At 44.1% G+C, this 26,369-nt stretch overlaps 1 protein-coding gene across 1 annotated transcript; it reads right to left on the reverse strand.

Moving 5' to 3' along the window:
- Positions 1-4,456: 4,456 nt before the first annotated feature.
- Positions 4,457-25,878, reverse strand: retreg1 (reticulophagy regulator 1). Its single transcript, XM_079569527.1, has 10 exons — positions 25,623-25,878; positions 24,061-24,155; positions 21,345-21,475; positions 13,419-13,459; positions 12,340-12,451; positions 11,522-11,606; positions 9,508-9,618; positions 8,875-8,945; positions 6,297-6,459; positions 4,457-5,227 (listed from the first exon to the last, which is right to left on the reverse strand). The coding sequence occupies exons 1-10, from the start codon at positions 25,778-25,780 to the stop codon at positions 4,812-4,814; spliced, it is 1,383 nt and encodes a 460-aa protein (XP_079425653.1). The 5' UTR covers positions 25,781-25,878; the 3' UTR covers positions 4,457-4,811.
- Positions 25,879-26,369: the final 491 nt, after the last annotated feature.

Genomic DNA, 26,369 nt, shown 5'->3' on the forward strand with positions numbered 1-26,369 from the left:
TGTCCCTGTTGCTGAGCGTGGTGTCCTGCACTGGTCAGCTCCCCCACCTTCTCCTTCATCTTTCTGCTGCAGCTCCGTCCGCTCCATAACTGTCTTTCACCATCTCCTCGTTTGCCCCTTTTTTGTTTCCTGCGGCTCCTCTTGTGACGCCTCACTGTGCTGCAGGTGTGGGGGCTCTCGGTGCCTCTTCAGTGTCTCAGAAGAAGAAGATTGTAGGTCTCAAATGGGTTTAACTGATAAGTTAGCTTTTGTTTACCTTTTAAAAGCTGCTTTCTTGAGGACTATTTTGGACTCTCAAAATAAACAAATCCACCAAACCTCCACATATTTTTTTTATTTTATGAAGTTGTTTGAAAGATGAGTTATAAGAGTTTCTTTCATGTTTACCAGGGTTTTTTTCTACTCTGACAAAAGGAGAAACGGTTTTGATTAGTTTACTAATAAAGTGAATGTTGAAGTGATCCTGTCCTTGGGTTTGGTCCGTTTTGCAAATGTGGAGAATGTAGTGGGAGTTAGAAGAATCTGAGTCAATGAGTTGTGAAGTTGGACTGGGCAGTTTTGAGAGCGGAGTTACTGTATATGTTATGTGAATACAGCATGTTTGAGGGCTTGGGACAGTGAGACCGGATTTTTTATGGTGCCTTTTTTGTTTTTTGGGATGTGTGGAGATCTGGGGTGTACCAAGGACAGAGGTGGTGACAATTGTATTTTTTCTGGTCGTTTTTGCTGGGGTATAAGTTGTTTTCGTTCGTAATCACTTGTTTCATGATTTGCAAACCTGTATTCACCTAATACATTTTTTACAATCATGTTCATTCCTATGTATACTTCCAAGAGTTCAGTAAGGTCTTGGAGAATTCTTTTCATCTCTGTTGAATTTAATAATAATGCCTTACACTTGTAATGCGCTTTACAAGCCTGTATTAACAAGTTTCTCAAAGCGCTACATTGTCGTCATTATTCATTCACTCCATACTCGGTGGTGATAAGCTACTGTTGTAGCCACAGCTGCCCTGGGGTAAACTGACGGAAGCGAGGCAACCAGTCTGCGCCATCGGCCCCTCCGACCACCACCAACCACTCACTCACACACCACATTCACCCCAGGCTTCCTGGTGTTACCAAACGGTCTCCCATCCAAGTACCGACCAGGCCCTTCCCTGCTTAGCTTCCAAGATCTGACGGGATTGGGCATAGCAAAGGCGGTATGACCTTAATTTACACTCCCCAGTCATCACAAGTCTACAAGGTGCCACACTAATCGCATTGTTTAACAGACGGCCACTACAAATGCAATCAGATTACACTGGGAGCAATCCAATCCAACCGACCACCACCTCCCGGGCCCTGGCGGCATATTTGTTCATCTAGAGTTGCTCTTTTGCCTGATCTGAGAAATTAAACGGCAACAAGGTGTCATCACACTTGTTGATGTCACTTTTTCTCTGGCATCATTACTATTGATTAGTCCCCTGCTCTAAGTTACATCAGTCCAGATGCCCAGTTCATGTGATCTCTTATCCTCCATAAATGCACAGCATAGGACACAAAAGAGGACTGGACCAGTTCAGTTCACTGGAGACCGGTTCATTTAGGGAGGGGCAGCCCCCGCAAGTTTGTGTTTCAAGTGACTTTAGGGTAAAGTGGTCTGGGTCATTATGAGTGGCCAAGGACATTTATATTCATGTGGAAACAACCTGACAAACTGAGCTTTAGTCCTGCATCAAAACACCTTTGTATATGCAGAGCGCTCACCTACAAAAATACGTATACAATTATTCTACATTATGCCTTTTACATTGAACAGCAATAGGAAAAATCAAACACAAATGTTTTATTTTATTATTTATAAAACAGACTGTAATATAGCCTATCTCTGATAGGCCTCTAGGCTCCATCCTTACCGAAGTGTAAAAATCAGCGTTGCCATGTGATGTATGTTCACTTTATTCCGTTGGGTCCAAAATAAAAGTGGGAGAAACGTGACCTCGCTGCTGTCATTTAGGCAAAACTAAAGAATGTACAGTTGTGCAAATCAAACTTGAAAACTTGAGATAGATTACAGACATAAATGAGGAAAAATATATCATTTTATTGAATGTTTCCACATCAAAATGACATGATCCCTTCTCTTTTCCCGCGAAACCGGTCCATTTTGCAAACCGCTCCAGACCCCATGGCTAAAGTGGTCCGAGACTGGAGCAGTCTGGACCGGTTCACTTTTGGCTGTCGAAACACCCACAAACCACTCTGGTCCATTCCAGTCTGGTTCTGTCGAAAAGCCCCTTTAGCAAATGATGGTCCGGTTGCTCAGGGGCTGCTCCCCTCTGGCAACAGGTCCAGACACAGGAAAGAAAAAAAAAAAAAAAAGAAAGAAAGTAGAACCTCAATTCCTTTTAAACTTCATCATTAAGATAAAATCTTGTTATCATGAGTGTCAATCAGTCTGTTATTATATGGGAAATCTCTCAGACGGCGGCACACAGGGTGGACATGGGTGAAAGTGGAAAATTCCCAAATCCTGGCAATCCAAACGTATCAGAGTTGTGCGAAGTACATTAGCAGAGGAAACTTTAGCGCTTGCCGATGGAATTGAAAGAACTCAGCAGATTGTCTGGTCAGCCACCAAAGAGCAGCTCGCGAACTGCTTAACCAAAGAGGGGCCTCCTGAGAGCTCTGAGCGAAGGTTTTTGCAAACTTAAAATGTAAATGTACTTTGTACTGCTGTGTTTGCTTATTTTAAGATCAAATGTATGCTGTACATTCTGGTTTGTTGTTATTTTATTTGTACAATGCATCTTTAAGTGTTCTGTTATGTTAGAAGAAGTTTACTTCAAAAGAAGGGGGAGATTGTTTTGTTTCTCCTACAGCACAGTGCATGAGGTTCACAGTACCGTGTTATTACTGTGGTTTTGGCGGTTCACATGTGGTACTGCAGTGGTATTCACCTGTGTGTGTAATCCATTATTAAACCAAGTCTGGTTAATGAGTCAACAGCGAGGACTGAAGCGAGGGGAGGAAAAGGAGCACAGGGGCATTTTGTGGCAAAGAGAGAGACACATCTTAGTGAAGGCAAGTTAGGATATGAAATAAAGGTCCAGGGAAAGTGTCTGGACAAACCAACGGCTGCAGAGCTTTGTGTCTGTGCAGAAAGAGATGACATCACCAAACGGCAAAAGATGAAGGTCATCCTTCTATCTCTGGACGCCGATGGATGGATGTTCAGGAGTGAGATCAAGTTGGTGTCGTTCGACTCCAGTCCAGTGGAGAAAACAGAAGTGTGTGTGTGTGTGTGTGTGTGATTAAAAAGTGGACAGAAAAAGAAAGGCATTAGTGACTAATGTGTAAAAAAGTAGTATAATCAAAAAATCACATATATCATATAATTATCATAAATGTCCCATTTGCATAAGCTGCTCGTAGCAGCGATCCTATGACCTCTGACTGATAAGAATACTTTGAAACTGCATTCACAGAATACTGAATACTTGCCTTATAATGGATTTTGTCCAATGAGAGAACTGTATTCTGAGAATACTTTATATTCGTGTAAATGTGGCATATTATAAATAACAGAAAAACTTGTTAAACGCCTGTTAGGAACTTAATCACTCTCTAATACGGCGCAGCGGTTAGCGCTAGCACTTCACAGCTAGAATGTCCTGGGTTCGATTCCCACTGGGACGGGGCCTTTCTGTGTAGCATGCATGTTCTCTCCATGTTTACCCTGCCACTAAAAACATGTACAATAGGCCAAGATGAATGAGGGTGGCTTTGAGAGCTCAAGCAGGGGACGACGGATGGAAATCATCCCAAGGCTACAATCTGACGTGGCGTTATTACATGCATGAGTCCCAGTGCATGTGAACATGCAAAGATCCACAGCCCTGTTTATTTACTTATCAATGCTATGATTATGAAATTGAAATGTAATGATTGGGTACTTCAGTGTATTCCTTTGATTTTCAGAAAGTAACTGTATTCTAAATACCATCAAATGAAAGTGTAACTGTACAGTTATATATACAGTTACTTAAAATGAGTATTCCGTTGCTACACAACACTGTAAATAAAACTATAATCTATATATATATGATAATCTATTATAATCTATAAAACTAAAACCTGTGTAAATCCTAAAACTCCAGGGCTGAAATGAGGCCCTGTACTGTGTGCATTTACACGCAGCACATGGGGCACATGGGGCACATGGGGCACGTGGAGAACGTGGAGAACGTGGAGTACGTGGAGCACGTGGAGTACGTGGGGAACCTGGAGAACCTGGAGCACATGGAGCACGTGGAGAACGTGGAGCATGTGGAGAACGTGGAGCACGTGGAGCACGTGGAGCACGTGGAGCACGTGGAGCACGTGGAGCACGTGGAGCACGTGGAGCACGTGGAGCACGTGGAGAACGTTCCTCAGTGTGACGAACAAAAATGAAAGACATCTGTAGTTTCTTTGGTCGCCCGTGTGGAATCATAGGGCTCTGACCAACATGTGGTACATTTTATGTCACTATACTTCTTTTAGCCGCTGTATCTGCGCACATAGATACACAACACAGTATGGACAAAGTAATTCAGCCCTTTACTCCGTGAAAGCAGAAGAGAGTGGCAGTTTGAACAATAGTAGTGAGACAGAGGCTCAAACATGCATGAATGACACAAAACATAAACAGTATCTTTCACAAGGAACAGCATTAGAACATACAGCAGTTATAAAAAACATGATTCAGCAGAATAAGGAGCCCTTGAACGCGTTTGAATGTACCCTTTGTAGATTTGACAGAAAGTGTGTGAGAGCGTGTGCTACTGCCGTCGGAGGAGTCTGGAGATGAACCCGTGGACAGTGTGTCGGCCGCTGGGCTCTGGGCTCTCCTCGGTCTCCTGTTGGACCAGACCCAGCTCTGTCTCACACTGCTCCAGCTCAGACTGATCCAACAGCTCAAAGTCCTCCACGTCGCTGTCAGAGTCCTCTAGACGCCCAGTGCAGAGGCCCAGGCTGCTGCCGCTCAGGCCCAGGGCGGACTCCATCCTCTGCTGGATCACCGCGGACACCAGCTGCCCCCCCAGCTCCGCCAGGCCCATAGCGTCAGCCACGGAGGGGTCAGGGGCGGGGGCAGCCAGGTACAGGTTGTCCTCATCACTGCTGTCGTTTGTCATGCTGCCATTGTCCAGCGAAGGGAATTCTGGGAGATGGTCAGCCAATCCGTCTCTGTCCAGCTCTGCAATGCAACATAAACAGACTAATCAAACAAACAAAGTTTTACTGCAGGCTACAAACCAAACAGGCCCTCGAGCAACACATCTCCGTCATCCAGGAGGAGGAATCTGTCAGCAGCTTGTTTCTAAGATTGTGTCTTTTCGGTCAGGATTCAAACTCATGACCATATCATAGGTCTGGGGGGACAGTGTGAACAGAGCGGTCAACGCCCCCTCCACAGAATAAATGTTAGGCACAAGCTGTAAAGTACCGCAGCACACAGGGAAGGTTCCACTTCACCAACGTAATGAACAGCACCAGTGACAACTTTATTTTCACGTGATAGTTCATGTGATAGTAATTGTTTGGTAACCTGTTTGTCACAGGTCACCAAACAAATACAATTAGAAGGTGAGAGTAAATGAGACCTGCCCGTTTGTCCACATGGGTGTGATCAACACGAAACAAAGCCATAAACTGTTGTGCACAGACTTCAAGAGACCATTTACATGATGCTACAGAACGTGTGTTTGCTCGACTGCCTCGTCTCTATAACAGCACTGTTGTCTGTGGTTAACAGTGTAGAAGAGTTTCAGAGCAGAGACTGTAAGAGTTAAGCTAAAACCGCCTGCCTACTAAGGCTAAAACGTTTTTAAAAACTGAGATATGTTCTTGCAACTGCAGTAGTCCCTTTTAATCCGCTTAGAAAGTCGACATGTTTAACTTTGTGTGACTATACTTGGATCATGTAAAAGCTCATGTAACCATATTTAAATAGGGCCCCGTCTGGAAGACCAGACAGTTACGCATTAACTTGCCTAAGGTAAGGTAAGAACATACCTCAGTATTCAAAAATGGTGGCCTGTTCCTTTAAGGTGAAGAGTAAGTTTGCTCTTTGCATTCAGAGCTGTTCTCTAAACACAAGGTGCTTCTACAGACGAACAAACATGAATAACATGTTTAAAAAACGAAATGTTCAATCCGTTTAGTCCTTTGTTGACTGTGATCTGCTATAACAAGGTCTGTAGCTGGAAAGCTACACAAAATCTCTACACAAAAAAGGAAAGGGAAGTGCTTGAAAGAGTCCTTACCTTCTGATTGGTCGGTGACTGGGGTGTGTCCCTCTGAGAGGGGGGTGTGTCCTTCTGAAAAGGGGGTGTGTCCTTCCGACAGGGTGAAGGCGCCTTCTGTCCAGCTGATGTCTGAAACCTCAGTGTCCGACACACACAGGTCCTGACACTGACTCAGGTCCACCTGAACAAGCACAAAGGGGTGATCGAGGCGTCCAGACATGGGACAGTTCAGACGGACAGATATAAAACTATATGAGGGTCATTTTCATTAAGAATGGACTTCTTCTGGCCTGTTAGAGCATCACCTGGGATGAAACCCAGCGTCTGTTACATCTGTGCCTCTAGACTTCAACCTGTCATTGACTGCAGAGGATTTACAACCAAATATTAAAAAGGAACAAGTTTGATTTATAATTTGTGCTTTGTCCCATTACTTTTGGTCCCTTAAAAAGTGCTCACATACAAACACTTCCTACAACGTTCATCCGATTTGGACGTAAATAGCCTCAAATTAAAGCTGAACGTCTGCTGTTTGACTACATATTTTTTGTTTTATTTCAAATCCATTGTGGTGGTTTATATGGACAAAAACATGAGAAATGATGAGAAATGAGTGGATGTCCCGACATGTATGGACCTGACTATAGATCGTGGTGTGCGTGACGGCGGGAACCAGATATTTACAAACACTTTATAAAAAGACTTTTGAAACCAGAATCAACTTATATTTTTAAAAAGTATGTATTTTTCCTAAATGCCGGAAGAATGAGAGATAGATTTTTTTAGAAATGTTTTTGTTACTTTTTACAAAGTCAGAAATTTACATACACTAACATGACTATACCTTTAAACAATTTGGAAAAGCCCAGATGATGATGTCATGTCTTTGGAAGCACAAGTCTGGTTCATCCTTGAGTGCAATTTCCAGACACTTGAAGGTTCAGGTTCATTGGTTCAAACTATGATGTAAATGTCCAATCATCACAAAGATCAGAAAGAAGGCGGGTCCTGTGTCCCAGAGATGAACGTGCTGTGTCTGAAATGTGAAGATCAACCCCAGAACAAAAGCAAAAGCTCTGGTGAAGATGCTGAACCTGGTACGAGTTTGTCATTATCCAGAGTGATACTTTGACTTTATGTTTGACTGGATACTTCATTTGAACTTTGAACTTATTTTGCTGCGGGACGGACTATTGCTCTTCACAAAATAGATGACATCATGAAGAAAGAACATCTCAGACATCAGCCTGGAAGTTAAAGCGTGGGGCAGATGGATCCAATGGCTACAAAGTGTTTTGAAGTGGTCGTCTCAAAGTCCTGACCTCAGTCCAGTTGAAAACGTATGGGCAGAGCTGGTGACCTACAAATGTGTCTCAGTTACACCAGTTCTGTTTGGAGGAATGGACCAAACTCATCCAACTATTGTGAGACGCTTGTGGAAGGACATCCAAAACGTTTGACCCACGTTATACTGTGCCGCCCGGGTAGTGCTTGGTTCGATTCCCACCCAGACAGGGCCTTTCTGTGGAGTTTGCATGTTCTCCCTGTGTCTGCGTAGGTTTCCTCCGGGTTTCCCCTACCACTCAAACATGTACAATAGGTTCCCATCTGGGACCAGGACTCCCCTGTAAAAGAGATTCTTAATCTCAGAGGGACTTTCCTGGTTAAATAAAGGTAAGAAAGAAATAAGATGTATTCATGAAATTCATGAAATGTATACTTTTGGTCACCTAAACAAAAGTAACAAAAACATATCTAAATATTCTATCTCTCATTCTTCTGGAATATACCAAATAGAAATATTTTTTTCTTTTTATTCTAATTGACCTAAAAAATAAAATAAAAAGTTAATTCTGGCACTGAGAAAAAAATGCAAATGTGTGTTTTTATAAAGTTTATGTAAACATCTGGTTCATGCTTTTAAATGTCAGTCATCAGCTTTTGCACTGAAGAAGTGATTTGGTTAAACACAAAATGTCCTCTGAATCATATCCATATTGAAACTCCAACAGGACCCATCATTAGTTTGGAAACACTTTTTATATTTTGGCTTTTCTTTATCATCAACTATTTCCATTGTGTGATTCTCATTGAAGACATTGAACTATAAATAAACACATGAGATTATGGAGTAAACAGAAGAGGGTCAAGATGTTCCTTTTGTTCTTGGTCTTTTCTCACTGAGCTTCGTCAGGTCATTTCTGTGACAAGATCATGAAGCTCAATGAGAAAATGTTGAAAGTGCAAAGCAGTAATCAAAGCAAAAGGCGGATATTTGGAAGAAGTGAGAATCTACAATAATCTTGAAATAAAACCAAACTTTTGACCGGTGCTGTATGATAACTAGTTACTTTGTACTTTTACACTTTAATACATATCAATCCTGGTGCAAAGGTGCAGCACAATCAAACATTCTTATCAGATAAATCGTCTTAACTGGCACCACACACGAGGAACAAATGACTTAATGCTTAGGGAAAGGCTTATCTGGCCAAACCTCCACAAACTAAACACATACAGTCTGTAGACCTTTCTGACACATGTTTGCAGACGCCAAAGCATCAGGTGTGTGTTCCACTGCAGACGTGGGACAAACCTGGGGCAACATGGAGGACAGGTCTGACTCTGCAGCGCGAGCTTCTTCCTGGGGCTGGGACCGGCCGGACACTGGAACACAAGCACAGCACAGTCGCACAAATGCAAGGATATCACATCGTTTACAGGGACACACAGATGAGCACCATATCCTACTGTATGATGGCTGTCTGTCATTCCTGTTTAATATTAAATAATAATCATTAAATAATAAGTGATGAAAATAAGGAGAATAACTGAATAACATTACTGGGTCTGGGAGATTTACATTTTCAAACATCTTAGCAGAAAAATAATGACATGTTGCTCATATTGAATTTTCTGGAATTTATTTATTTCATGTTATAGAATTCTCTGTGAGAAAACCTTTTTGAAAGACATTTCCAAAAAAGAAAATGTCCAAACGCTTTCCCTGATCATTATTTGGTGATTGGATTCAAACAAACCTGACACATTCTGACCAACTGACCAACATCACGCACCTGTTTTTCAATACTTTCACCACTTTTGGAAGTAAAATTAAAATGAGGAAATAATGAGACCATGTATATTCATATGTGCTGGAAGAGATGACTTTGAACTGTGTGACAGTTTTTATTTCATGCGAATGACAGAGAAATAGAGAGATAGTTACTGTGGTTCTCTTTGATTCTGTGCAGAAAGTTAACGAGGCCGAGGTCCATTTTCTGCAGAAATGGCTCCAGGTCCACAGAGGAGAGCAGGGGCCACAGGAAGATCCCCAGGACTGGACACACAGCAGCACACAAGCAGAGCATTAGACACGCTCACACGCTCACGGTAGAAAGGGCTACATACATTCTGTAATGGCTTTAGCCTTGTCATCCATTGAAGGTTAATAAACGGTCATTTCAGAAGTTTATTTTTGAGAGCGAAGCAGCTGGTGTAACCGCCCATGGGGGGGTTTCCTCATGTACTTTAATTTCTGCATTAGGAATAGATAAAGCTCTATAACTTCCTCCTACCTCCATCCTTACGGTTCCTTATGGCATCCTGGTTTTGGTAAAACTACTACAATTGCTGTATTCAGTAGATAACATAGATATGTGCTAGCCTAGCACTAGCCTAGCACCACTAACTCTTCAAATACAGTATAAGGACTGCATGAATAAAAAAAATAAAAGAAAGTGTCCAGAAATCAACAACACTCTGGATAACTAGGAAAGAAGGCGGGTCCTGTGTCCCAGGCCGTATGTCCAAAATCCTGAAATATCCCTATAAAGTTTGTTTGTAATCTTTTTTTAGTAAAGTATTTTTTACTGTGCGTGTTATTCTGGCCAATCAAATCCCTTTCTGGGTTGTGACTCGTAGTTGCTTCATATGTGCGTTTTGGATGGTTACTGAGAGGTCAGACAGTGGAATTAGGAGTGTTTTGGTTTTGGGATGCAAAGTCACGTTTTACTTTCTCTTCTGACTCGTAGCCATTTACTGACACATAAATAATGTGTGTATGGCGTTAGATTTACGGCATAAGTCCACACGCGCTAGAAATAGACATACGCGCAGTTAAATTTAATTGACATGCATGTAAACTACTCTCCATGTGCACTTTGAACGTCCTACGTGCGTATATTCAGTCCCACGAGCTCTAAAATAACACGCGTGTGCGTGCTCCTGATGTACGCGCTGCGTCTGTGGCCTGTACGCTACAATTATAACAACACACTGCTGTGCGCTCATTGGGGGTGGAGTCTATGTCTCTGAAGAACACACTGCTGTGCGCTCTTTGGGGTGGAGCCTATGTCTCTGAAGAACACACTGCTGTGCGCTCTTGGGGGTGGAGCCTATGCCTCTGAAGAACACACTGTTGTGCGCTCTTTGGGGGTGGAGCCTATGTCTCTGAAGAACACACTGCTGTGCGCTCTTTGGGGGTGGAGCCTATGTCTCTGAAGAACACACTGTTGTGCGCTCTTGGGGGTGGAGCCTATATCTCTGGAGAACACACTGCTGTGCGCTCTTTGTGGGTGGAGCCTATGTCTCTGAAGAACACACTGCTGTGCGCTCTTTGGGGTGGAGCCTATGTCTCTGAAGAACACACTGCTGTGGGCTCTTTGGGGGTGGAGTCTATGTCTCTGAAGAACACACTGCTGTGCGCTCTTTGTGGGTGGAGCCTATGTCTCTGAAGAACACACTGTTGTGCGCTCTTTGGGGGTGGAGCCTATGTCTCTGAAGAACACACTGCTGTGCGCTCTTTGGGGGTGGAGCCTATGTCTCTGAAGAACACACTGTTGTGCACTCTTTGGGGGTGGAGCCTATGTCTCTGAAGAACACACTGTTGTGCGCTCTTTGGGGGTGGAGCCTATGTCTCTGAAGAACACACTGTTGTGCGCTCTTTGGGGGTGGAGCCTATGTCTCTGAAGAACACACTGTTGTGCGCTCTTTGGGGGTGGAGCCTATGTCTCTGAAGAACACACTGCTGTGCTCTCTTTGGGGTGGAGCCTATGTCTCTGAAGAACACACTGTTGTGCGCTCTTTGGGGGTGGAGCCTATGTCTCTGAAGAACACACTGTTGTGCGCTCTTTGGGGGTGGAGCCTACGGAGGACCACGTATGGAGAGATTACATTGAACTGCTCGTGTGTGTGCACTGATGCTGTAATCTCCTCCGTGTGTTGTGTGTCTCCGTACTCACCTAAAGCGTAGGAGATGACCACTCCTGGAATGTAACGTCCCAACACAGCGAAAAACGTGCACATACTGCAGACCAAGAGGCAAAACTGGAACACAGTCAGAGCACAGGTTAAGGGGAGACCATCTTGGAAATGAAATGTGTTACAGTGGTCCCTCATTAATCGCGGGGCTACGTTCCTAAAGTAAGCCGCAATAAACGAAATCCACAAAGTAGTCAGCTTTATTTTTTACAATTGTTATATATGTTTTTATTATCTTACCACACTCTTTATACACTTTTCTCCTTAAAGGAATAGGCCACTGTTTTTACATACTGAGATATGTTCTTACCTGAGCTTAGACGAGTTCATGTGTACCTGTCTGGTCTATTCGCGCGCCCTCAGTCAGCATTAAGCCTCTCCTCCTCTCCACTATAGCTCCAAAACCGGTCAAGATTGAAGCTTCCAAGCTCTTCCACGTTTTCCTTAACTACCAGGAGTAGTTTAAATCCGCGCAGTAAAGTGAAGATATAACTGTGTAGACTCCTAGTATTACACCTTACAATATAGTCCCCCCTTTTATCCGCTTAGAAAATCCACATTGTTTAATTTTGTGTAATTATACTTTGTAGTGGAACACGTAACCATATTTAAATAGGGAAAACGTGATGTTCTGTGTTAGGCCTTTGGTCTGGTTCAGACGTGCTTTAGTCCTGCTCTAGCCCATTCAAGAGTCTGTCTTGGAGATTCACTTCATTTTTGTTTTGTCTTTGGTTCTATTGTATTTGTTACAGTCTTATGACCCCCCACCGCATGAATGAGAGTCGTGCATGTTCCTCACCTTGCCTGGGTGCTGCTGTCTGAAGGCGCACGTCTCTTTGAGCAGCAGCTGGAGGGAGGGCATCTGGAGCACCAGCCCAGAGGAGCACTGCTCCGAGTGCATCATCTCCCAACTGCACACAAACACACACATAGGGCACATTAGACTTCTGACAAGTTCCCATGAGGTGTGGTTATTCAGTCCAACATGTCCAGAGGGCTGTATGATGGAGCAGGTCCTGGAATCTGGATTAGTTCCTCTGACCTGGGTCGACAAACCCAGACATGGAGCCTCAGTGCTTCTACAAAGTACATTATCAGTGGGTTTTAGGGGGACCATACATCCCTAGAATTTCGGGACAGTTCCGAAATCCTGGCTCCTGTCCCGAATCCCAAATTGTCCCAAAAAATATTTTAGAACTCTGAAATGTCAGTTTAGAGGACCGCCACCTGTCCGAGCCATGAGAAGGTTCCCCTTGAGCACAGTGGAGCACAGCCTGGGGCTCCTCTCTCTCCCTGTATACACACACCGCGCTGTATTTACGTGGCTTAAGCATAGTCAGCCTCACACTCTTTGGTTGTTGTTTATCAAGTTCCTCCTTACTCAAGCACCATTGGTTATTTTTATCGGGTGGGAGTAAATGTGCCCAGCACCGCATTCAAGGCTTGTGCCCCGTTGGCCTCGTAGATGCCATAAAAACAAAGGATACATTTGGATTGAAACAAACTTAACAAACTTCTGTGCCCTGAGATGAGACGGACTGCAGACAGAATGAAGCCTGAGAAGCTGCAATGACCAGTGGCGTAGCAAGGGCACCAAGGGGCCCCAAGCAAGAATATCGGTTGGGGTCCCTCTGGTGGCTGCTCGGTGTACTGCACACTGGGAGAGAGGACATCATTTGGGCAGGAGCTGGTCACCTGACAACTCCCATAATGCAGTTCTCTGCATAAGTTTTCCTCAGAACAGAAGCTGAGGTTCTTTAGGTCATGAAGTGTTTCAATAAACTGGTTTCAGTATTAGAAATATAACCTGGTGTAGCCATGAGTAAAACAGTCTGTCCACTGCTCAGTATAAGTTACCATTAGCGAACCATGACTCACTAAAGCAGCAGCAGGATGGGGATGAACAGCGCCACGGAGCACTGGTGGAGAGAAGATGTAACTGCATCACCAAAATCATTCGGATTGTATATCACGTGTTTACTGCAGGCTTCTGAATAACAGGTTGGTTAATTGGGGCCCTTGACTGTTGGGGTCCACAGGCAGCTGCCTCCCTTGCCTTAAGGTGCGTACACACCAAAAGCGTCCACGCCTCCAACTTCCATGTTAACCCTATGTAGAGGTGCTTCAACGCGCTCCGAAATGCAAGCAAAGCTGTCCGCGCGTATTAAGCGTAGCAAACGCGAGCGGATGAGGAAAGACGCGCGTCAAAGCCAGGGAGAACAGCGCGGTGAGCGAACAGGGAGGCCGCGCCCACTGCTTCATGCACTCAAGTAATGATGATGTGATTTCGGTGCGCGTTCGTGTCAAGTGCTTTGTTGTAACGTAAAGCGTAGACTTCCAGGAGTTCGCCAACATAAAGCTGTTTAACCAGTGGCCGAAGCAGCAATGAATGACATAAACTGAGCGTCAGATCTTCTGTTCTCGTAGCCTTTTTTGAAGGCTGTATATGACTCCAAAGAAAGGCTCAGCCCCCCCCCCCCGCCTCAGCTGAGCGGGACAGAGAGACGCGCACTTCTCTATTTCTCTGCTTTATTAAAATCGACTATTATATTCACCATAGCCCTTTTTGTTAAACTGTAGTAAAATGCAAAGAAAAGTGGAGTGAAGAGATTTGACAGGGCTCATAGTAGACATTATTTCACGCAGCTGTTTAGGTTTTTTTTTTTCTTCCGCATTATGTTGCGCTGCTGCTGCTGCTCACGTGCACTTGTAAACAACTCCTCGTGCTCGGCCACGGCTCGGTTCGTTTGTGTAAGTGTGAGCTCGGGCCGTTTGGGGCATCCAGGCCTTTCCTCAAACGAGCTAGAGAGTGGCAGGTTCGGATGTCAAGTGTGAGTGCGCCCTCAACAACCGGTGGCCAGACACGCCTCCTCTGTATGACGCTTGCAAAACTTCACGCGCCAGCAAACAGGCGTTTGTCGTGAGTGTGAAGTATGTGAAGCGGCGTTGTTTGGCGTCCAACGAGAGGCAGATGGGCCGTGGACGCACATATGGTGTGTACGCACCTTTATGGTAAGCTACGCCTCTGGCAATGACAGCATAAGCTCCAGAACATGGAAGTGTTTGCTAGACACTTTGGAAAGCACTAACGGACATTAGCCTGGAAGAATCACCTCTGTAACAGAACTTCAGAGACATCCATCTGTGAAAGTTCAGCTAAATTCTGCTCAAAACTGGGCTTTCATTATTGTGCAGAGGGAAGTTCACAAAGCTTATTATCTTTACATTGGACTGTCGTGATAAATGATATAAATGATACAGTCCAACGATACACTATATATTTCTATGTTGCTGTTTTTTGTTTTTGTTTTTTTTTGGGGGGGTGAACCTCTAGCATTCATGGTTGCGTTTTTTCATTAACCACAGCCGCTGCTCAACTTCCACAACCTACACACTCCGATGGAACACCACGGATTATTACATCCACAGAGCGCACTGCACAAAATACAACTTCAAATGTGAAAATGTGTCCATACTATTAGTTAAAAAGTCTAAAATGATAAGAGCGCTCTGAGACAAAGGATGAGTCTGTTCCGCTCAGGCTTTCATGGACTATAAAGTAAGCTTCATAGATTTGTCTGAGGGCTTATGTGGCTGCACTCAAGGTACCTCGGATTAAGGTGAGTCTGTAAGTTTTAATGTTTTACAAATGTAATAGACTGCCATTTGTCCTAACAGAAGTAATATTACAAAAATCACAAAACATAATAAGAATTTCATTGTAAGCTTTGAATCTTGAATCTTTTATTCGACCAAAGCATCTGGACATTTTGGTCACAGTTTTAGTAAAAAATGATATTTTAGGGGTGGAAATGAACACTGCCGTGAACCCTCTGTCCTCATGTCACACATGTCACCAGAGCACATGAACATGACAGCATATCCTCTGCCTGCTCCGACACGGCTCCGACACGGCTCCGACACGGCTCCTCTCACAGGCCACAGGGAGTTCAATACCACATGTTGAGTCTTGTTTCTTGTTTCTTTTATATAACACAATATATTATTTACTAAAAGTCATCACACAGCTGATCCCTAATATCCCTGCGTGATGATTAAACCACTTCTTGACAGTCGGGAAATGATTTTGCTGAGGTTAATTAGAATAATGAGAGGAGATGAGTTGTGAGTAAGTAGTAGCGCTGGGTCCCACTAAACGACACCAGTAAGGTATCGACAAATAGTTTACGTACTTCTGGTATCGGAAAATTGTCTTTTATGGAATAAATATTATAACAAAAAAATAATATTATTGTTCTGTTTTTTGGTTCTATCTACGATGACAAATATTATCGTATAGGTGTCAAAAAAAGTATTGTTCAGGTATCAGTATCAGAAACCAAGTTTTACCAATATAGTACCAATATAGATTTTAACAGTACCCAGTAAGTACTCCTTACATGAAGTGAAATTGAAAGGCTGGATATAAAAAATATTGAGTGTACATGTAGTACATGTAATACACGTATGCAGTACATGTGGCGCTGTCCAAATGTAGCTCCCGTCCCGTGACAGTGTGACTGTAGTTCCACTGGACCCGGAAGCAGTGCGGTGACATCAGCTCTAAAGGCATTCTGTTTTCCAGGTGACGTCACAGTGTTCAGCTGACCCGGCGCAGAGCGCACAGATCAGGGCTAAAGTTAGAGCCAGACAGCTGAGGGGCCGCACGCTCCACATGAGGAAACACTGCTGCAGTGAGGCAACAGGCATTGCACAAGTGCAGCGGATCAACACACCGCCACACAGGCCTTCACTGAGTCTGCTGCTGTTTTTCACTGAGGACCAAACGTCTGCCCTTGTTATCACAGTCACATCAGTGTGAAAGGCCTGAGTCATGATACATATCACATCGATGAGACAAAAGTCTGTCTCCAACAATCAACCAAACATTTGGTCTTTCCAATGGTCAAATGTTCTCCAAAGAGCATGTGACTGAAACCCAGCCAGCACATTCCATTTCATTAAAGCACATGCCTAACTTCAACGTAAACATGTCAGCGATACCAAACATGTTCCACACAGACAATGCTATTTTTGTAGTGGGTGATCAAATTAAAGCAATTGGAACAGGACCTCATGGAGCCTGGAGTCAAAACAAAGCAGCGACATCTCCATGGAGACGAGCTGGTGATGTCCCGCCCCCAACAAAGTTAGGAGTCATGTCACTCTCACTCAGTCATGTGCTTCCGTTCATGAGCAGACGTGTTTCTCCATCATTAACACATTAAAAGCGGGGGGGCACGGATGTGTAGGATTTAGCATTTACACTTTTACATGCCAATCCTTGTCTAAAGTAACAGATATATATTCAGTCATCATGTCTGACATCAAATACAGAGTTCTCACAGTTTGAGATGTTTGATAGTTAAATGCTTACGGCTAAAGGAAAAATACAGCCAACATGCTAGTAGCCAACATGCTAACTGTACACAAATCTTCTTTTCATTTCTATGTGTAGAACTAAATATGTCCAGGCCAGGTACCACCTCATGAAATAATGGACATCCAAGCCTATTAGGCCACCAGGCCTAGATCAAGCGGTCTTGTAGCACCACAAGCATTAAACTACAAACACGTTTGGAAAAATAATATGCATGTAACTCAATTGTACATTTTTAGTTCAATACAAGTTGAATCAGTCCATCAGTGAATCAGTCTCAATCAGACACCCGAAAGACACGAGTGTTTCAACTGCTAAAAATACCAGGACAAACACTTATCTTTGACAACAGGCCAAACATTCCTGTGCCGTTGTTTTGATAACAGACCTTAATAGCATTGTCACTGCAGCTGTTCATCAGGAGCGTCTGGATCATGGCAAGTTATTGACTTAACAATCACTTATTTGCTCTTTTGACACAGCAGACACTTTCAGACACATGGTCACACTTACTTATAGCGCTTTACATCAAGGAACCACTCCACTCACACTCCCCTTCACACACAAGTGTCGACCCTCAGCTCGACTCTCTGCATCACCATCGCCCCTAAACACTGTGACAATGTAGTGGAGTGTTGGAGTGACCATACCTGGCTCCGGCTCTGAGGTCTTCAGGCAACATCTCTCAAATTGTCAAAAATCAAAAAACCGTGGCTCCTTAAGTTGTTTCCAACACACAACTGTCCCTCAGTGTTTGTGTTCAGAGCCACGCCACTGTATTTGAAGGGGGCCATGCTAAAAATATAACACTCATTTCAACAGAAGGATGGGACACCTCCAGCCCCCATCCTCCACCCTCCACACACATGACCCGACAAACACACCTCCTCTGCCCAATCTTCATCTCTGCGGCACTCCTCTTCAACGAAAGACAAACATTTATTATTGATCCATCTACATTTATACATTTATTTATACGTTTTTTTTTCAAATGCACAAAACTTTGACGAATAGGTTTCAAGGATCTGTTTATGTTTTTTTTTTTTTACCAAATCCTGTGTCTTTTCTTCAGGGGAGTCCTGGTCTCAGAGGAGAAACTACTGTAGATACAATATGTTTGAGATAAAAGACACTAGAGCCTGGAGGAAACCTGTGGACACACGGGAAGAACGTCCAAACTCCACACACTAAAGAACGTCCAAACTCCACACGCTAAAGAACGTCCGAACTCCACATACTAAAGAACGTCCAAACTCCACACGCTAAAGAACATCCAAACTCCACAAACTAAAGAACGTCCGAACTCCACATACTAAAGAACGTCCAAACTCCACACGCTAAAGAACATCCAAACTCCACAAACTAAAGAATGTCCAAACTCCACACGCTAAAGAACGTCCAAACTCCACACGCTAAAGAACGTCCAAACTCCATACGCTAAAGAATGTCCAAACTCCACACGCTAAAGAACATCCAAACTCCACACACTGAAAAACATCCAAACTCCACACGCTAAAGAACGTCCAAACTCCACACGCTAAAGAACGTCCAAACTCCACACACTAAAAAACATCCAAACTCCACACACTAAAGAACGTCCAAACTCCACACACTAAAAAACATCCAAACTCCACACACTAAAGAACATCCAAACTCTACTGCCTAAAAAACATCCAAACTCCACACACTAAAGAACATCCAAACTCTACTGCCTAAAGAACGTCCAAACTCCACACACTAAAGAACGTCCAAACTCTACACACTAAAAAGAACGTCCAAACTCCACACACTAAAGAACGTCCAAACTCCACACACTAAAGAACATCCAAACTCCACACACTAAAGAACGTCCAAACTCCACACACTAAAGAACGTCCGAACTCCACACACTAAAGAACATCCAAACTCCACACACTAAAGAACGTCCAAACTCCACACACTAAAGAACATCCAAACTCCACACACTAAAGAACGTCCAAACTCCACACACTAAAAAACATCCAAACTCCACACACTAAAGAACATCCAAACTCTACTGCCTAAAGAACGTCCAAACTCCACACGCTAAAGAACGTCCAAACTCCACACACTAAAGAACGTCCAAACTCTACACACTAAAAAGAACGTCCAAACTCCACACACTAAAGAACGTCCAAACTCCACACACTAAAGAACATCCAAACTCCACACGCTAAAGAACGTCCAAACTCCACACACTAAAGAACGTCCGAACTCCACACACTAAAGAACATCCAAACTCCACACACTAAAGAACGTCCAAACTCCACACACTAAAGAACATCCAAACTCCACACACTAAAGAACGTCCAAACTCCACACACTAAAGAACGTCCAAACTCCACACACTAAAGAACGTCCAAACTCCACACACTAAAGAACGTCCAAACTCCACACACTAAAGAACGTCCGAACTCCACACACTAAAGAACGTCCGAACTCCACACACTAAAGAACGTCCAAACTCCACACACTAAAGAACGTCCAAACTCCACACACTAAAGAACGTCCAAACTCCACACACTAAAGAACATCCAAACTCCACACACTAAAGAACGTCCAAACTCCACACACTAAAGAACGTCCAAACTCCACACGCTAAAGAACGTCCAAACTCCACACACTAAAGAACGTCCAAACTCCACACACTAAAGAACGTCCAAACTCCACACGCTAAAGAACGTCCAAACTCCACACGCTAAAGAACGTCCAAACTCCACACGCTAAAGAACGTCCAAACTCCACACACTAAAGAACGTCCGAACTCCACACACTAAAGAACATCCAAACTCTACTGCCTAAAGAACGTCCAAACTCCACACGCTAAAGAACGTCCAAACTCCACACACTAAAGAACGTCCAAACTCCACACACTAAAGAACGTCCAAACTCCACACACTAAAGAACGTCCAAACTCTACACACTAAAAAGAACATCCAAACTCCACACACTAAAAAACATCCAAACTCCACACACTAAAGAACATCCAAACTCTACTGCCTAAAGAACGTCCAAACTCCACACGCTAAAGAACGTCCAAACTCCACACACTAAAGAACGTCCAAACTCTACACACTAAAAAGAACGTCCAAACTCCACACACTAAAGAACGTCCAAACTCCACACACTAAAGAACATCCAAACTCCACACACTAAAGAACATCCAAACTCCACACACTAAAGAACGTCCAAACTCTACACACTAAAAAGAACGTCCAAACTCCACACACTAAAGAACGTCCAAACTCCACACACTGAAGAACGTCCAAACTCCACACGCTAAAGAACGTCCAACTCCACACACTAAAGAACATCCAAACTCCACACACTAAAGAACGTCCAAACTCCACACACTAAAGAACATCCAAACTCCACACACTAAAAAACATCCAAACTCCACACACTAAAAAGAATGTCCAAACTCCACACACTAAAGAACATCCAAACTCCACACACTAAAGAACGTCCAAACTCCACACGCTAAAGAACGTCCAAACTCCACACGCTAAAGAACATCCAAACTCCACACACTAAAAAACATCCAAACTCCACACACTAAAGAACATCCAAACTCCACACACTAAAGAACATCCAAACTCCACACACTAAAGAACGTCCAAACTCCACACACTAAAGAACGTCCAAACTCCAAACACTAAAGAACATCCAAACTCCACACGCTAAAGAACGTCCAAACTCCACACACTAAAGAACGTCCAAACTCCACACACTAAAAAACATCCAAACTCCACACACTAAAAAGTATGTCCAAACTCCACACACTAAAGAACATCCAAACTCCACACACTAAAAAACATCCAAACTCCACACACTAAAAAGTATGTCCAAACTCCACACACTAAAGAACATCCAAACTCCACACACTAAAGAACGTCCAAACTCCACACGCTAAAGAACGTCCAAACTCCACACGCTAAAGAACGTCCAAACTCCACACGCTAAAGAACGTCCAAACTCCACACACTAAAGAACATCCAAACTCCACACACTAAAGAATGTCCAAACTCCACACACTAAAGAACGTCCAAACTCCACACACTAAAGAACGTCCAAACTCCACACGCTAAAGAACGTCCAAACTCCACACGCTAAAGAACATCCAAACTCCATCCACACACAACAAAACATGATCCATTTAAAACTGATATACAAGGTTCTTCATCTTATCAAATGTAAAGATAATTCTCCACACAAGCCATTATGGAAGAGAGTGAATATGGAAGAGTGCTTGGGAAGGTGAATGAGTTTGTGAAGGTTGTCTATTCTGACTATTGTAAACCTCTCATTTGATCACCATATCCACCATCTCTGTAAAACCTCATTGTGTCACCTCAGGAACATCAGTGATGCTGAAAGGCTGGTCCACGCCTTTGTCTCTGACCTACTGTAACGCCCTCGTCCTCGGGATCACGGGCCGGAGCGTGCAGAAGCTTCAGCACATCCAGATGTGCGCTGCCCAGATACTGACAAGGAAGCACAAATCCGACCACATCAGTCCCTCCACTGGCTCCCTGCCCTGTAGAGAACAGAGAACAAAATCTGCCTGCTGACTTTTCAATGTCCGCACAGCCACGCCCTGACCTCTTTGACAGAGCTGCTGACCCCTCACACCACCATTCGCCGTGTCCAGTCCACTGATTCTAACATCCTTAGCCGACCCACGACAAAACGGAGCACAATGGGGGACAGGTCTTTTCAGGCTGAGGAACGCCCTGCCCGAACACCTGAGGGCGCCGCATTGAAGAAGCGTCTGAAGACATTTTTATTCAGAAAGGCTTTCTCACTTGGATCTTAAAATGTTAAATGTTTAAATGTTGATCTTATGCTTTGTACTGTTTTTAATCTTGACAAACTTTGTGATTTTGCTTGAAATGTAAAGTGCTGAATAAATAAAATGTACCATTGTTATTATTATTATCTTTAAGGACTGAACCTATGCACTTTCCGGGGCTGGGGAGCAGGGAAACTCCCCCTGCTCCACTGACTGGGAGCAGGAGCTGGAGTTGGATCAGGTTCAGCGGTTCCTGGAAGTAGCACGTGCTCCAAAGCAAATGGGCCTGACTGGAGTTTCACAACAGGCCACTGTGGTTCAATCCCACCAGGCCCTGCTGTTGTGTCATTGGGCAACAGTGTGTAAACACACACACACATGACGGAAGAAGGAACTTTTATTTATAGCAAGCCTGCTGTCTTATTCACAAGCTTATGTTAACCATAGCGCGCGTTATTGAATTCAAATCCCACTGTGGACTCCACCAGGCCATCAGGAAACGGTGACGGTTTAGCTTGAGCACCACCTAGTGATATTTTGAGGTGTTACTGTAAGACACTTGAGTGCATGAGGAGATGATCAGGCACACACAGGATCACTATGGCCGGCCCTGTACACATTACTGTCCCCTCTGCATCGCTGGAGGAAAGACCTGAGTGTACGGTCTGGCTCCTTGTCCTACCTCCTGATGATGGGCGTGACAGACAGGCCGACAAGCAAATCAGAGGTACACGTGCCCGCCAGTGTCACAACATGGCACGTAAAAACAAACAAACACACAAACCTGGCCCAGAGGACTGAGAAAGACTGCTCTTCTGCTGAACCAGCGGTGACCAGAGGAGGACAGATTCAGCACTCTCTTTCCATCATTTATATCATTCTTTGGGGAATTTTTTCGGCCTAATTGTGTAGCGATGCAACACAGGAAACTAGGGTTGGGCGATGTGCCCTTAATTGGCAGTTGACAATGTTTACAGTGATCTCTCATTATAAGCATTTTTTAAAGACCTTTACATAGCTGCATGTTATTTATGTTAAGACAAATGTGAGAGTGCAGGATAAATGCATCTAAACTAAACATCATCTGACCCAAATGTATCAAAACTCGTGCGTAAAAGTCTGAGAGGAGGACGACTTATTCAAGGCATCATCTGCTGCTCAATATCAAGGCTCATATTTCACTGATACAAATGTAAGTCTGAGCTTATTATTTGCATTTTCCCAATTTTAAAATTATGTTTAAGAAACAGGGACAATATTTAGCAGTTTGCTTCGTAGCCTACGTTTTTGAAGCTGCTCCACCCAGTCCGTGCGCTCGTAGCCTCGTACCTCCTGCATCACGTCTCTTCTTTTCGTCTCCTCTCTCGGTCCCTCGTGAGAATATCCAAAGCCATGTGCTCTCAGATAGCTCCCATGTGAGATCCATCACGGCACTTTAAAAGTGTTTAGTCGTGATGTTTTACGGCTAACACATCATGTCTCTGGCAGGCTACTTAAACTAGTCCCTTTTAAAGGAACAGGCCACCGCTTTTCCTGACATATGTTCTTACCTGAGTTGATACGCACCTGTCTGGTCTTTGTGCGTGTCCGTGGAAGAGCTTGGTCGCTTCTAACTTCACCCAATTTGGAGCTATAGGAATATACTGGGAGAGGCCAAATGCTAACAACATCTTTGGTCATTTTGCATGACTGAGCGCACACACAAAGACCAGACAGGTGCGTATCAACTCACCTAAGCTCAGGTAAGAACATATTTCAGTATGGAAAAAACGTAGCCTGTTCCTTCAACTTTTGTACATTTTGCCATAATATGGACCATAAACATAAATGAATTGAATTGAAATTTTATGTGAAAGACACACACTAAGTGACACACAATCGTGAAGTGAAATGAAATGTATGATTTTGAAATGTTTTGAGGCAGCATCACAATGGTTGCTCTCCACTGTGGTGCTATAGACTGTCCTCAAACTAGTGATTTTGAGATGAGGCCTCATGATGATTCCTTTGTTCTTCTGCCCCCGTATGTGGACAAACAAGTGTATTACATGTAATGCATGTGTGTATTATGAAGCAAATCTAAAGCCTTTGAACCTTTGATGACGTCACTGACCCAGTGCGCTCTGAACCACGATTCGCCTGGACTGAGCTCAAACTTCGAAGCCTCCACACAGAGCGTGACATCAACATCACTGCCTAAAAGCATGATGAAAAAATGGAAATTCACTCACCATGTTGCATCGCCCGAGGAAACTTAAAAAAAACACAAACACACATTATCAAGTGACCAGACGACAGCAGAGTAAATCCTCGTGCTCTCAGAGTGACACCTGTGCGACTGGACCAGACGGTGGGAGTGAGGACGGTGACGGCCATCAGGAGGGACAGCACACTGATGCTGCTCGCAGGGCCCAGCGCCGCCAGCCTGTGCAACAAACATCCCATTAGGACCAGTAATCATCATCATGTCCCTATTAACTGGCAGCATCTCTCATTATAAGCATTTTTAAAGACATTTACTTTATATAAGCTGCATATTACTAATGTTGAAATGGGAGAGTGCAGGATCAATGGATCTAAACTAAACAGGATCTGAAGAGAGTCATGGAACACGAATTTAGCAACAGAAATGTGGTGAAACTTATTCGGAGCTTCATCTGCTCCTCGATATCAAGGCTCATATTTCACTAATACAAATGTAAATCAGAGCGTATTATTTGCATTTACTCAATTTCAAAGTTATGTTTAACGGGACAATATTCAGCTGTTTGCGTCGTAGCCTACATTTTTCAAGCTGCTCCACGCGCCGCCCGGTCCGTGAGCTCGTAGCCTCGTACCTCCTTCTCTTCTCTTTCTCTCTCTCAGTCCTTCGTGAGATTATCCAAACCCATGCACTCTCAGTGAGCTCCCATGTGAGATCCATCATGGCACTAAAAGCTGTTTAGTTTCCATGCGAAAAGCAAAGCGAGAGCGTCTTTTTTTGAATTATGGTCTTGTCTCTAGCATGCATATTATTAGTTATATTCATGATTTAATTCACAGTGCAAGTCCTGCAAAGTTGCACGGCATCACAACGGCGGCTCTCCATCGTGATGTTGCTCATCCATCAGGTGGTAAAAAATACTTTCTACTGTTTAACCAATGAAAATGGAGCCAGTCACCCACATACGGCTCAGTCACACTGCCAGGTTAGGACGCTATGGCATCACTGTCAGGAGCCAGGATCCAGTTTGAGCAGTCCAGCAGTGAGCAGTAGGTTTGTTTTGTTTTGAAATAGAAGTTGCATCAACTTAATTGGTCAATGAAATTAATCATAATATTTTTACAACAGAACCCTATGAACATAACTCAAATGAAGCGTCTAGATTTGAGGGGGAACAAATAGCTTGTTCAATACACACGCACACACACACGCACACGCGCACACACACACACACACACGCACGCACGCACACGCGCACACGCACACGCACACGCACACACACACACACACTCGCGCACGCACACGCACACACACACACACGCACGCACGCACACACACACACACACACACACGCACACACACACACACACGCACACACACACACACACACACACACACACACACACGCACACACACACACACACACACACGCACGCCCTCACACACTCTGCTTTTAACAGTCTAGGCACACACTGGGATAATGTGTAGCTACTTTGGAGGTACATAATAATAATAATAAGATAAGACCTTTAGGGTCAGGGTCTTATTTCTTATTACATACAAACTCATTATTCCAGCGCTCTCTACATGACCGCTGTGACACAGTCAGCATAAGCTTTACCTAAATAATCCCCAGCAGCGGAGTGAGCTGAGTCAGGCTGCGTGAGACTGATGTGTCATGATGCTCACCACAGAAGTGCGCTCAGAGCGGCCAGCACCGCGCAGGTCCGGTATGGTCTGCTCCAATCCACCAGCGGCCCCATGGGCCAAAGAGGTCCCAGCGCCGCCAGCCGGGGACCTCCTGCCACGGGCCGGGCTCCAGAGCGGGGGTCCGCCGGTGTGTCCATCCTCCGCTGCGGGGAATGCTCTGAGGACCGTTTTTTCTCTGGCTCTTTCAGAATAAAAGCGGAACTGTTCAGAAAGCTGCCGTGGTTGTGCTGAAACAGCGGCTATCCGGCCTGAAAGATGGACTTTAACTGGACCACAGGTCCGACAGCGGGGCTTGCTCCATTTAACACATTCTTTCTTAAGTTAGTCGTTTGTCATGTCAGGGCTGGAGCTTGTACAGCCTACTCTAACCACACGGGGGCGCAAGTGTTCTGTCTACTGATCCGCTTTGTTTCTGTAGTGGTTGTATTGTATCATTGTAGTGATAGGCCTAATCTTCAGACATGATCCCTGTGCACCTTCCCCAAACAGGTGTCCTGGCTGCTGAGACATACTGCTGCCATGCCTTACTTTATACTATAGATTTATATACTTTACCCTCTATACAGCCCACCATTCATCCCCAGCAGAGGAGTGGTTGAACAGGCTCATACATATTAATCATGCAGCACACACCTCTATATCATACCTGTTTTTACCCTTTCTGCCAGAGACTTGCGAACTGTCGCTGAACTTCACATGTTTTAGTCCTTGAAATTTGATGAAATT

This window comes from Gobius niger (assembly GCF_951799975.1).
Source record: "Gobius niger genome assembly, chromosome: 13".
NCBI classification, from domain to species: Eukaryota; Metazoa; Chordata; class Actinopteri; order Gobiiformes; family Gobiidae; genus Gobius; species Gobius niger.

Coding starts and splice junctions, on each gene's coding strand:
- retreg1 (XM_079569527.1), bottom strand. CDS start 25,780: ATGGACACACCGGCGGACCCCCGCTCTGGAGCCCGGCCCGTGGCAGGA. Junction 24,156..25,622: donor GCTCTGAGCGCACTTCTGTG/GTGAGCATCATG, acceptor TTTGTTGCACAG/GCTGGCGGCGCTGGGCCCTG. Junction 5,228..6,296: donor AGTCACCGACCAATCAGAAG/GTAAGGACTCTT, acceptor GTTGCATTGCAG/AGCTGGACAGAGACGGATTG.